The sequence below is a fragment of the Nerophis lumbriciformis genome, linkage group LG02 (genome assembly GCF_033978685.3).
Source record: "Nerophis lumbriciformis linkage group LG02, RoL_Nlum_v2.1, whole genome shotgun sequence".
NCBI lineage: Eukaryota > Metazoa > Chordata > Actinopteri > Syngnathiformes > Syngnathidae > Nerophis > Nerophis lumbriciformis.
Window position 1 is genome coordinate 54,852,438 of NC_084549.2, and position 12,980 is coordinate 54,865,417.

Sequence of the window (12,980 nt, forward strand, 5' to 3'; positions counted from 1 at the left end):
AAAATCACAAGACTATTTCATCTCTATAGGCCTGTTTCATGAGGGGGGGTACCCTCAATCGTCAGGAGATTTTAATGGGAGCATTCGCATACCATGGTTTATATAGGGCACAGAGTGGGTGGGTACAGGCTGGCCTAGGGGCGTGGTGATTGGCTCATGTGTTACCTAGGAGGTGTTTCCGTCTATGGCGGCATGTTGTTACAATTTCGCTGCGCTTGTTGAGGGATGACAGGTCTGGACGGTAAATAATAAACAGTTTCTCTTTCAAGCATAGGTTGCATCTTTTATTACCACTATTGTAAGGTGTGCTGGATGCAAGAATTTGCCATGTTATTGAATAATCAACAATATTGACTTTGAGTTCCCAAATGTGTTTGCTGAGTTCTGTGGTATTTCGCAGGTTTTTGTTCCTGAAAGAAGCCTTGTGATTGTTCCATCTGGTTTTGAATTCTCCCTCGGTTAATCCTACATATGTGTCGGATGTGTTAATGTCCTTGCGTATTACCTTAGATTGGTAGACAACTGATGTTTGTAAGCAGGTTTCTTTCGACAATTACATCCTTTGTTGGTTTTGGAGTCGCTCTGTCTGAGGGCCGACGGCTCATTTGCAATTGTTTTGTTGTGGTTTGAGATGATTTGTCGTATATTGTTCATGCAGCTGTAGCTCAATTTAATGTTGTTCTTGTTGAATACTTTTCTTAGGATGTTGTCTTTGGGAAAGTGTTTGTCAATCAGATTGAGGAATTTGTGTCCAATGTTCGTTGAGACGTTTTTGCTGTATGGGGGGTTGTACCAGATGATGTCGTTCCGTTTTCTGTTCTTTTTTGGCTGGTTTCCTGGTGTGGGTTCATAGGTGAGGGTGAAATTGTATCCGCTTTTATCAAGGGCTTTTTGGTACGGGGGGGTTGCTTGGTCAAATTCAGCTTTGCTAGATGACAGCATCGATAGCCTTTTATTGATTCCGGTAGGTATTCTTTTCGTGGTGGTGGGTGGGTGGTTGCTGTCATGGTGCACGTATTGGAGTGTTGTGTTGGGTTTCGTGAATGGTTGGTAGCTGTTATTTCTCAGGTTGAAAGTGACGTCAAGGAAGTTGACGGTTTGCTTGTTAGCTTCAATCGTGATCCGTAGGCCGTTCTCTTTGAAAATTTGGCATATGCTCTTCTTGGTATTCTCGCTGCTCCTTGGTGAGGCGCGACACACTGCCAGTCCGTCATCACGGTAAATACCAAGGTTCAGATTGAGGCTAGCGAGCTGGGAGAGGAGGAAACTCCCAACGAGTTCACACGTTTCTGCTCCGTCAAAACTTCCCATAGTGACGTCAAATGTTGCATTGTTCTTTTTTTGCCATGGTGTACTGTTGTGGATGAGAATGGAGTTTTTTGCGTGGATGATGATGTTTCTTTCGTTGCCTGTGATTGAGTCGTAGTCTGAGGCGAAGTCTAGTGCTTGAGTCAGTAGGTCTTGCGTGATGGAAGGGTAAAATTCCTCGATATCAAAGGAGATAAAGTTGTGCTGTTGTTTGTCTTGGATGTTGTTGAACCATTTGATTACTGCTGCTGTATTTCTCCATTGGTTGAGTGGTGTTTTGTCCTTGATTTTTGTGTTGACTCTGTCCAGGATTATTTTGCTGATTTTTCCTATTTCAGATTTAGTTGGGTTTATTAGTCGGCATGTTGGGTTATTTGCGAAGTTGGGTTTGTGGTCCTTCAATGTGATGAAGGCTTCCTTGTTGGCTGTGGCGTCCACCCACAACATCCTAAGAAAAGTATTCAACAAGAACAACATTAAATTGAGCTACAGCTGCATGAACAATATACGACAAATCATCTCAAACCACAACAAAACAATTGCAAATGAGCCGTCGGCCCTCAGACAGAGCGACTCCAAAACCAACAAAGGATGTAATTGTCGAAAGAAACCTGATTGCCCCCTCAACGGGGGGTGCTTACAAACATCAGTTGTCTACCAATCTAAGGTAATACGCAAGGACATTAACACATCCGACACATATGTAGGATTAACCGAGGGAGAATTCAAAACCAGATGGAACAATCACAAGGCTTCTTTCAGGAACAAAAACCTGCGAAATACCACAGAATTCAGCAAACACATTTGGGACCTCAAAGACAATAATGTTGAATATTCAATAACATGGCAAATTCTTGCATCCAGCACACCTTACAATAGTGGTAATAAAAGATGCAACCTATGCTTGAAAGAGAAACTGTTTATTATTTACCGTCCAGACCTGTCATCCCTCAACAAGCGCAGCGAAATTGTAACAACATGCCGCCATAGACGGAAACACCTCCTAGGTAACACATGAGCCAATCACCACGCCCCTAGGCCAGCCTGTACCCACCCACTCTGTGCCCTATATAAACCATGGTATGCGAATGCTCCCATTAAAATCTCCTGACGATTGAGGGTACCCCCCCTCATGAAACAGGCCTGTAGAGATGAAATAGTCTTGTGATTTTTTTCCCACACATACATATATATATATATATATATATATATATATATATATATATATATATATATATATATATATATATATACATATTGCACATCCCCAAAAATATATTTAATAATTTTCTTATTAATTCTTAATTTGTTTACATTTATTTTTAACACAAAATAAGATGAGAATTTTTCAAGAAGGCTTTTCTTATGGAACACCTGATGCGGCCCAGCCCCACCCAGACTCCGCCTACAGCGGCGGCCCCCAGGTGAATTGATTTTGAGATCCCTGTTTTAGACCATTGGGCCAGCACTACAACTCTCTTTCAACTCACAAATAGCATTATGTCATTTTCCTGAAGGAAAAACTATTTAGATGAGGTGAAATAACATGTTGAGCCATAGAATAAGGGGTAATATGCCGTGTACGAGAAACACATAAGTGCTCATTGAAAGCATTAGAAAAAATCAGGTTTCACAGTCATTTGTTTAGTTTTACATTGGTTCCTTTAAAAGCCAATATTTTTCCCAATGGTTGGGTTGCTTGGATGAGTGATATTTGACCCATTTGACAAGGCTTACAGGTAAAAGCCAGTAAATTAGAATATTTTGAAAAACTTGATTTATTTCAGTAATTGCATTCAAAAGGTGTAACTTGTACATTATATTTATTCATTGCACACAGACTGATGAATTCAAATGTTTATTTCATTTAATTTTGATGATTTGAAGTGGCAACAAATGAAAATCCAAAATTCCGTGTGTCACAAAATTAGAATATTACTTAAGGCTAATACAAAAAAGGGATTTTTAGAAATGTTGGCCAACTGAAAAGTATGAAAATGAAAAATATGAGCATGTACAATACTCAATACTTGGTTGGAGCTCCTTTTGCCTCAATTACGGCGTTAATGCGGCGTGGCATGGAGTCGATGAGTTTCTGGCACTGCTCAGGTGTTATGAGAGCCCAGGTTGCTCTGATAGTGGCCTTCAACTCTTCTGCGTTTTTGGGTCTGGCATTCTGCATCTTCCTTTTCACAATACCCCACAGATTTTCTATGGGGCTAAGGTCAGGGGAGTTGGCGGGCCAATTTAGAACAGAAATACCATGGTCCGTAAACCAGGCACGGGTAGATTTTGCGCTGTGTGCAGGTGCCAAGTCCTGTTGGAACTTGAAATCTCCATCTCCATAGAGCAGGTCAGCAGCAGGAAGCATGAAGTGCTCTAAAACTTGCTGGTAGACGGCTGCGTTGACCCTGGATCTCAGGAAACAGAGTGGACCGACACCAGCAGATGACATGGCACCCCAAACCATCACTGATGGTGGAAACTTTACACTAGACTTCAGGCAACGTGGATCCTGTGCCTCTCCTGTCTTCCTCCAGACTCTGGGACCTCGATTTCCAAAGGAAATGCAAAATTTGCATGGTTGGGTGATGGTTTGGGGTGCCATGTCATCTGCTGGTGTCGGTCCACTCTGTTTCCTGAGATCCAGGGTCAACGCAGCCGTCTACCAGCAAGTTTTAGAGCACTTCATGCTTCCTGCTGCTGACCTGCTCTATGGAGATGGAGATTTCAAGTTCCAACAGGACTTGGCGCCTGCACACAGCACAAAATCTACCCGTGCCTGGTTTACGGACCATGGTATTTCTGTTCTAAATTGGCCCGCCAACTCCCCTGACCTTAGCCCCATAGAAAATCTGTGGGGTATTGTGAAAAGGAAGATGCAGAATGCCAGACCCAAAAACGCAGAAGAGTTGAAGGCCACTATCAGAGCAACCTGGGCTCTCATAACACCTGAGCAGTGCCAGAAACTCATCGACTCCATGCCACGCCGCATTAACGCAGTAATTGAGGCAAAAGGAGCTCCAACTAAGTATTGAGTATTGTACATGCTCATATTTTTCATTTTCATACTTTTCAGTTGGCCAACATTTCTAAAAATCCCTTTTTTGTATTAGCCTTAAGTAATATTCTAATTTTGTGACACACGGAATTTTGGATTTTCATTTGTTGCCACTTCAAATCATCAAAATTAAATGAAATAAACATTTGAATGCATCAGTCTGTGTGCAATGAATAAATATAATGTACAAGTTACACCTTTTGAATGCAATTACTGAAATAAATCAAGTTTTTCAAAATATTCTAATTTACTGGCTTTTACCTGTATATGGGCAGAGTTTATCTATGGAAGATGTGAGCCTTTAACTCTGATGCTTCTTATGGGAGCATGTTTATTAGTTACTTCACAACAAAATAAGTAATCATCAATATAAGGAAATTATTGAAATTTGTCCCAAATAATATTGATCAGATCATGGTATAGGTTGATTGGCAACACTAAATTGGTCCTAGTGTGTGAATGTGAGCGTGAATGTTGTCCATCTGCGTTGGCCCTGCGATGAGGTGGCGACTTGTCCAGGTTGTACCTCGCCTTCCGCCCGGATGCAAATGGGATAGGCTCCAGCATCCCAGCAACCCCGAGAGAGACAAGTGGTATGGATGGATGGATATACATATGAAGAGATCAAAGTTATTTTTTTTACACTGTCTAAATTGTATATATTTTGGGGAGGATCGGGGCCAAAATAAAATAGTAAATTTTTGCCTTTGCATTTTACAATATGGGAAAACCCCACAAGCCGAAAAAAAAAGTCCGGGAATCCGCAGGGAAAGAAGGAAAATACAACGGGATTTCCTGGCAAATACAATAAGGTTTATGGATATGGTTTAGCACATTGGCCAATCTTCTTTTTAGGGCAGCTGAAGTATTCCCCAGCAGCAGATTTAGTCATTTTAGACAGGAGAGAAGGGAGCCTCCTCCATCATTCCTTAAGAATAGGAGCTTTGTGCCACGATAGTGGTCCTGTTACATCAGCTGCACGCGACTTAAAGGACTTTTACTAAAGCATGTACCCAAAGGGATGGTATGAAGGAAAATTTTAGTTGTATTAAAACCGTTACTTTTTTATACCACGATGTACCTTAAAATTAGTAACAGGTCCATGCTTAGTCGTGACACTGTACAAAACTTGTGAAAACGATATCACGGTAATTGCAGTAGTCAAATCTTAAGGCGGTCAACCTAAATATTAGATCGATCGAGCCTTTTTGTTTGGTCAGGCAGTGTGTAGACAGTTGTCCTTTTTACAGCTTTTGCACTGGTATAATGGTTAATATTGTACGTATGTTCCTCCAAGGGAATTTAAGTTACTGGTCAATCCCAAGTTATTTTGATGACACATAAGCTGAGTTTAAATTATCACCAGAACAGAATAGGTATTTTGTAATTTATTTTCAAAGCTTTGAAGATAGAGACCAGCCTAGGACAACACATTCAATTGCGCAGCCAAGTTGATCTGGAAGCATTACGGAAGTGCTGTGTTCTTCAATATGTCCCTCGCCCCCACCCTCCAGAAGTAATACACAAGTCAATTGTTCTACTCTGAGAAGAGACAGGATAAGGTAAGAAAAAGGAGTATTGCTACTCCCTGCATTCCAAGCTCAAGGTAGTCCACAGTGTACCCTCGGTCATGAGATAAAGAAAAAATAGAAAGAGCACAAAAAGAAAACACTAGTTATTTCAAACTTGACTATAGAAAGAAATAATTCTTAAATATGGATATATGTAGATATCTATCTTCATCAGTCTTCAACAATTAATTGATTAGAAAAAGCTTAGATTAATATTCTGTTGCTTGGATTGTCCGTTTAATATGTGTAACTAACAAGAATTTATCAAATACAGACTGCATGGAGTGCCTGAACATTAGATACACCAACGTAGTCCCGCACAGCCTCTGCAATAGAGCGTGCAATAGCGCGTTGGTGTGTGGATGCTGTTATCTGTGTGGCGGCAAACAGTGGAGATTTCTTTTTTAATGGTATTAATTCACGCATGTCAATTTCAATGTTGATCAAGTGCATTTATTAGAAAAAAATAATGAAGTTACTTGATTAAATCCAACAAACTAATTGATAGATTACTGGATTACTAAAATAATCGATAGCTGCAATCCTAATATTGTTCAAATGTTACTTTTAGAATCGGGACATTTCAAAGTGCTTCCAGCACACCTAAAGTGGTTGTGTTCCATAATCTACTGTACTGTATGATAAAATTCCAAATATGTATTTAATAAAGCATTGCTTTTATTAAACTTATTGGATAAGGGACTTGATCTAAAATTTCTGGACAGGCTTTTTTCCTATGTTTTATTAATAATTGTCACCCATCCTCGTTGTAGTTTATTCCAGAGACATAAAGTGGGTTCCCATTGGTAACCAGGCTGACGTGTTTGCCGACTCCAACATTGGACCAGTCCATGATGACATCCTGATAGCGCTGCTACGTCCAGGACAGGAACTTGACATTATCATGCACTGTGTCAAAGGAATTGGTGAGTCCCACTGATTCTTTAAACATTCGTTTTCCAATCTGTAAAGTAATACAGTTGTCCCTCGTTTATCGCGCTTATCTAAAAACTAAATGTGGAAAAACCTAAATAAGATTTTTAAATAAATAATTGAGTTTGAGGGTTTTTTGTCAGCAAAGTTTAGTATATAATCTCCCCTGACAATTTCTCAGTTGTTTCTATTACTGTACAGTACTAGAGTTCGACTGATTTGTTTTTTTCAGGGCCGATACCTATTATTAGTAGGGAAAGATGCCGATAACTGATATTTGAGGCCAATTCTCATTTACAATAATAACAACATATTGGTGTCAAAATTTAGTATATTACTATTCCAAACTCCAAAATACCAGTATAATGGAAAAACAAGTTGACTTTATATGCTGAATTCTGTTTTACTGTATCCATTAAACCATATCAAATTGTATTTTCAATCCGCAAAGTATGTGAAAATACCCTTTAACATCACAAAATGCCACAATTTCAGACTGCCATTTTGAATATTCCGCTCCAAATGTCTTTGGCAATTTCCATAGATTCAGGGTCAGAAGACGTCACGGTGGAAACGCTTCTGCACTCCTACCATATCAGCAGATCAGTTATACTGGAAGTATGCCGAAAATTGAATTAGATGTGCTGTCTATCATTCACAATCCCTATGGAAGACATGAATACATATGTTTTTCTTCTTTTTATCCATTCTGCGTCGTAAATAAATAAAAGGTCAGCTAACAATTGAGTCTCTATTTTGACCACAAAGCCCTCTAAATAACCATCCAAAGCCCACCAACAATACTCTATGTACTTATCGTGACCTGAATGTCAACCAGATATTAGCAATATTTTTATTATAAGCGCTAACGCAAACAAACTATTTTTAGCAGCGCATTGACAACAGAGAGCTAGTTAGCCTTTGCTGCTGTACTGTGAGCCGGCCGGTGTCTTGCTGCTGCTGCATCGCGGCTAGTCAAAAGTTATTCTAGATTATAAATCATACCTCTCATCTGGATAATAGGAGTATTTAGCCTTAAATCTAGAAGTTGTTCATCTGTGACATTCAATTTATACCCGGAGATGGAAACAAAGACACGACAACTAAAGTCTGCAGGCAGCAACTTTTCCTTGTTATTCCTTTGTCTGGATTATGATTAATTCTTCATCTAAACGGGAAGATCATCACATAATCGCAGTGAGAGCAGACATTGTACAGTAAGCTATTGTTTTATTATGTTTGTAGTTTGTATTTCTTTTTTTTAGCACTTAGCAATTCTGCTACATGATGCTTAGTGTTTCACTAAAGCTGGATCTGTTAGCACCGCTTCTAAAACTTGTAGCTCACCCTCCGTATATTCAGGATAAAAAAAAAAAAGGTTTTGTATTATACCATTTGCCAAAGTACCGGTAATCGTTGTTCTCTCACAAAGTCTGCATGATTTGCATTGTTGTTAATGATGATGGGATCTGTGGTTTTTACTTCTACGTCATGGGTTATGTGACGGGCTGCTCATTTTCTCTTTAAAATGTCTCAGGAATCTCCATGACATTTATACTATTTGGATCATATTTATTTACTCGCAAACTGTAAGTCTTTTGGGGTTACAAATCAGATATATATGATAATGGTTTCAATATAGAGGCAACTTGTCTTTACACTCTACTGGTACTTTAATTTTGTTTAAATGCCTGAAGCATGTATATTAAAAAAATACAAACAAAAACAAAGTGCAGGGAGTTCCTTGGGACAATTGCATTTATCAATGTTAAATACATTGTTTAACAAATAAATATCTCTCTAAAGTAGAACAGCAATATGATACACTATTCAACCTCACATAGTTCAGTACTGTAGGGATTATGATGCACTTCCTTTATGTCTTGAACAGCTCTATACTACTTTAAGACAACTTCAGTACACACTTCATATCACAAAATTTAATTTTTTGCTGCTTGGGCTTTCTTAACACACTGTGTGGAGTTTGCATGTTCTCCCCGTGACTGCGTGGGTTCCTTCCAGTACTCCAGGTTCCTCCCACCTCCAAAGACATGCACCTGGAGATAGGTTGATTGGCAACACTAAATTGGCCCTAGCGTGTGAACGTGAGTGTGAATGTTGTCTGTCTATCTGTGTTGGCCCTGCGATGAGGTGGCGACTTGTCCAGGGTGTACTCGCTTTCCGCCCGAATGGAGCTGAGATAGGCTCCAGCACCCCAGCAACCCCGAACGGGACAAGCAGTAGAAAATGGATGAATGGATGGATGGATAAATAACTTGGTAGTTAAAGGGGAACATTATCACCAGACCTATGTAAGCGTCAATATATACCTTGATGTTGCAGAAAAAAGACCATATATTTTTTTAACCGATTTCCGAACTCTAAATGGGTGAATTTTGGCGAATTAAACGCCTTTCTATTATTCGCTCTCGGAGCAATGACGTCACATTGTGACGTCACATCGGGAAGCAATCCGGCATTTTCTCAAACACATTACAAACACCAAATCAAATCAGCTCTGTTATTTTCCGTTTTTTCGACTGTTTTCCGTACCTTGGAGACATCATGCCTCGTCGGTGTGTTGTCGGAGGGTGTAACAACACGAACAGGGACGGATTCAAGTTGCACCAGTGGCCCAAAGATGCGAAAGTGGCAAGAAATTGGACGTTTGTTCCGCACACTTTACCGACGAAAGCTATGCTACGACAGAGATGGCAAGAATGTGTGGATATCTTGCGACACTCAAAGCAGATGCATTTCCAACTGGACTGGACAAATCAGCTTTCAGGAAAAGAGGGCGGATGAGGGTATGTCTACAGAATATATTAATTGATGAAAACCGGGCTGTCTGCACTCTCAAAGTGCATGTTGTTGCCAAATGTATTTCATATGCTGTAAACCTAGTTCATAGTTGTTAGTTTCCTTTAATGCCAAACAAACACATACCAATCGTTGGTTAGAAGGCGATCGCCGAATTCGTCCTCGCTTTCTCCCGTGTCGCTGGCTGTCGTGTCGGTTTCGCTTGCATACGGTTCAAACCGATATGGCTCAATAGCTTCAGTTTCTTCTTCAATTTCGTTTTCACTACCTGCCTCCACACTACAACCATCCGTTTCAATACATGTGTAATCTGTTGAATCGCTTAAGCCGCTGAAATCCGAGTCTGAATCCGAGCTAATGTCGCTATATCTTGCTGTTCTATCCGCCATGTTTGTTTGTATTGGCATCACTGTGTGACGTCACAGGAAAATGGACGGGTGTTAGAGATGCGCGGATAGGCAATTATTTAATCCGCAACCGCATCAGAAAGTCGTCAACCATCCGCCATCCACCCGATGTAACATTTGATCAGAACCGCACCCGCCCGCCATCCGCCCGCACCCGCCCGTTGTTATATATCTAATATAGACGATGCAAGGCATTAGTGAGGTTATAAAGCTTTTGCCTGTTAAAGAAAGGAGACTGATCCAATGCAGCACAGACATTCGCGTGCCACGCTGTCACGACCCAGACGCACACCAGTGCGCAATCATATGGGAGCCGCGCTGAGCGCACCTCCAAGCGCGTCTCGCTGCCGGCGACGGCCGGGTATGGGCCCAACGCTCCAGCGCCATCCATTTTCAGGGCTAGTTGATTCGGCAGGTGGGTTGTTACACACTCCTTAGCGGGTTCCGACGTCCATGGCCACCGTCCTGCTGTCTATATCAACCAGGGTGAGCCCCACCCCTTTCGTGAGCGCACTGCGCGTGGAGTGACCCCTGTTACGCGCCCCCGGCAACAGGGGTGACGGGCAGGTAAGCTGCGCGGGCGGAGCGCGCGGAGTGACCCCTGTTACGAGCCCCCGGCCACGGGGGTGGCGGGCAGGTAAGCTGCTTACCTGCTGCGCGTGACGCCGGCCGCGGCGAAGGCGGACGAGGCGGGGTGTCGGTGCGGTGGGCGCGGTGGTGACCCTGGATGTGCGTCGGGCCCTTCTCGCGGATCGCCTCAGCTACGGCTCCCGGTGGGGCCCTCTCGGGGGAAGGGGCCTCGGTCCCGGATCCCGGCGAGGCGTCGGGGGCCTTCTCCGCTCCGTAAAAGTGTCCATCTCTTTTCTTTTTTTTTTCTTCTGTTGTGGCATATGCTGCAGGTGCCTGCTCGTTTTTCGTATGTGGGTAACAACATTTAACTATGTATATATATTTCCGAATTGGTTTAACTGCCACCCGCCTGAATCTATTTAAAATCTAATTTTTTTTTTATTTCAACCGCCCGACTTGACCCAACCCGACCCGCGGATAAAATCTAATTTTTTAAAATTTCATCCGCCCGATCCGCGGATAATCCGCGGACTCCGCGGTTGTGCCCGCAAACCGCGCATCTCTAACGGGTGTATATAACGATGGTTAAAATCAGGCACTTTGAAGCTTTTTTTAGGGATATTGCGTGATGGGTAAAATTTTCAAAAAAACTTCTAAAAATAAAATAAGCCACTGGGAACTGATTTTTAATGGTTTTAACCCTTCTGAAATTGTGATAATGTTCCCCTTTAAACATTATTGTCAGTTTTCTCTCAGACTGACAGGTGTCGTGCCAGATTGTGTATCCCTGAAATAATATTAATCCCCACAGAGAGGTTGAAATAATATGTATCCTTTTAATAATGTCAACTGTGATTGTTGAAATTATTCCAAATTCTCAAGTGTTGATATTGACAGACCGTTAGCAGGCTTATCACCTAGCCATATTACATTTTTTTAGGAATATGGTTACATTATTAACATTGTCTTTATCAAGGCATGATCGTAACAGTCCACATTTTGTATTGTTATAATAATGTTCGTATTATTATGCATTATTCGGCAGCCTACACACACGTGTATTGTAGCAGTAAGGATGTAACGGTAAACGGTATAATGATAAACCGCGGCAGAATTCCACACGGTTTGTAATACCGTTTAAATTGCCGAAAAAACTTCATTTATTAATGCATTTTAGGCAACACTGCTTACTTCCTGAATACTGAAGCGCCGCAGTGTCTGCGCATGCGCACTAGACCCGTTTGGCTCGGGGAAAAGTGCAGCGACTTCACAGACTTTGCTTTGAAAATGTTCCCTCCGAGCTAACAGAGCCGATCGCTCTTTCACTTCAATTCACCCGCTTCTACTTTTGTGGACTCTCAGTGTGCGATTAAGAGCGTAATGCTGTTGGAGGAGAAAATTATTTCATGTATCACTCTTCTTTATTTTTGTTGGCCAAACTGTTGCACTGAAGTACATGGTTGTTGTTAAAGAACAAAGCTTGTTTATTTGACTTTATCTTCATTAGCCAAACTGATTTGTGTTTTGTTTTTTGTTTTTTTTTTATATATTTTTTTATTGAATTTGGCAGACAGTACAGTATAGTGTCTCATGGTAACAAGTTGAGGCATCTGCACATTTTAAGATATGGAACATAATAAACCCAAGATCAAATACAAACCTTCAACACCCTTTCAGTACCCACCCACTCAGTTCCCAAGGTAATTGTCCCTTAGTGCCTCATTCAGCTATAAACACACAATAATATATGCAAACATAGATTCAATCCAACAAAGTATATTAAAAATAAATTAATTAATAAATAAGGTAAAATAACGTTAAATAAAGATTTGTTTTATATTGATATCAAACCATGTTACATTACTTTTTTCAGTCCAGAAAGTAATTACTTTAAAAACCATTCATGTGACACAGCATTTTGTTAATGTTTTATGGTATATAATTAATACCTATACGCCATATTTCTGCTCAAACTCTCAATGGATCTGTCCAGATACAGCATGTACATATACACACATTAGTACATGTACATGTACACACATTAGTACATAACTTAAAAAATACCTCTCTCCTTGAAAATTAAAAAAGAGATAAAGGCATGATGTAATAAAAAATCTGATACGCTGATTCTGTTAACGTTTATCGAGAGCATTTTTATTAGATATTACAAATTACATGATGGTGTCATGTTCACACCCCAACACTGTTTTACATAACATAATGAATAATCCTGATTAATAATCCTGATTTCAATATTGATAAAAAATAATCGTAATTATTATTTTGCCCATAATCGTGTAGTCCTATGTG

General features: G+C 40.6%; 1 protein-coding gene across 1 annotated transcript in view; it reads left to right on the forward strand.

Moving 5' to 3' along the window:
* The window catches only part of polr1c (RNA polymerase I and III subunit C), a 43,700-nt gene that overhangs the window by 20,755 nt on the left and 9,965 nt on the right, over window positions 1–12,980 (forward strand). Inside the window, exon 6 of the mRNA XM_061969623.2 lies at window positions 6,714–6,866. Within this exon, the coding sequence (XP_061825607.2) occupies window positions 6,714–6,866 (153 nt within the window). The remainder of the gene's footprint in view (window positions 1–6,713; window positions 6,867–12,980) is intronic.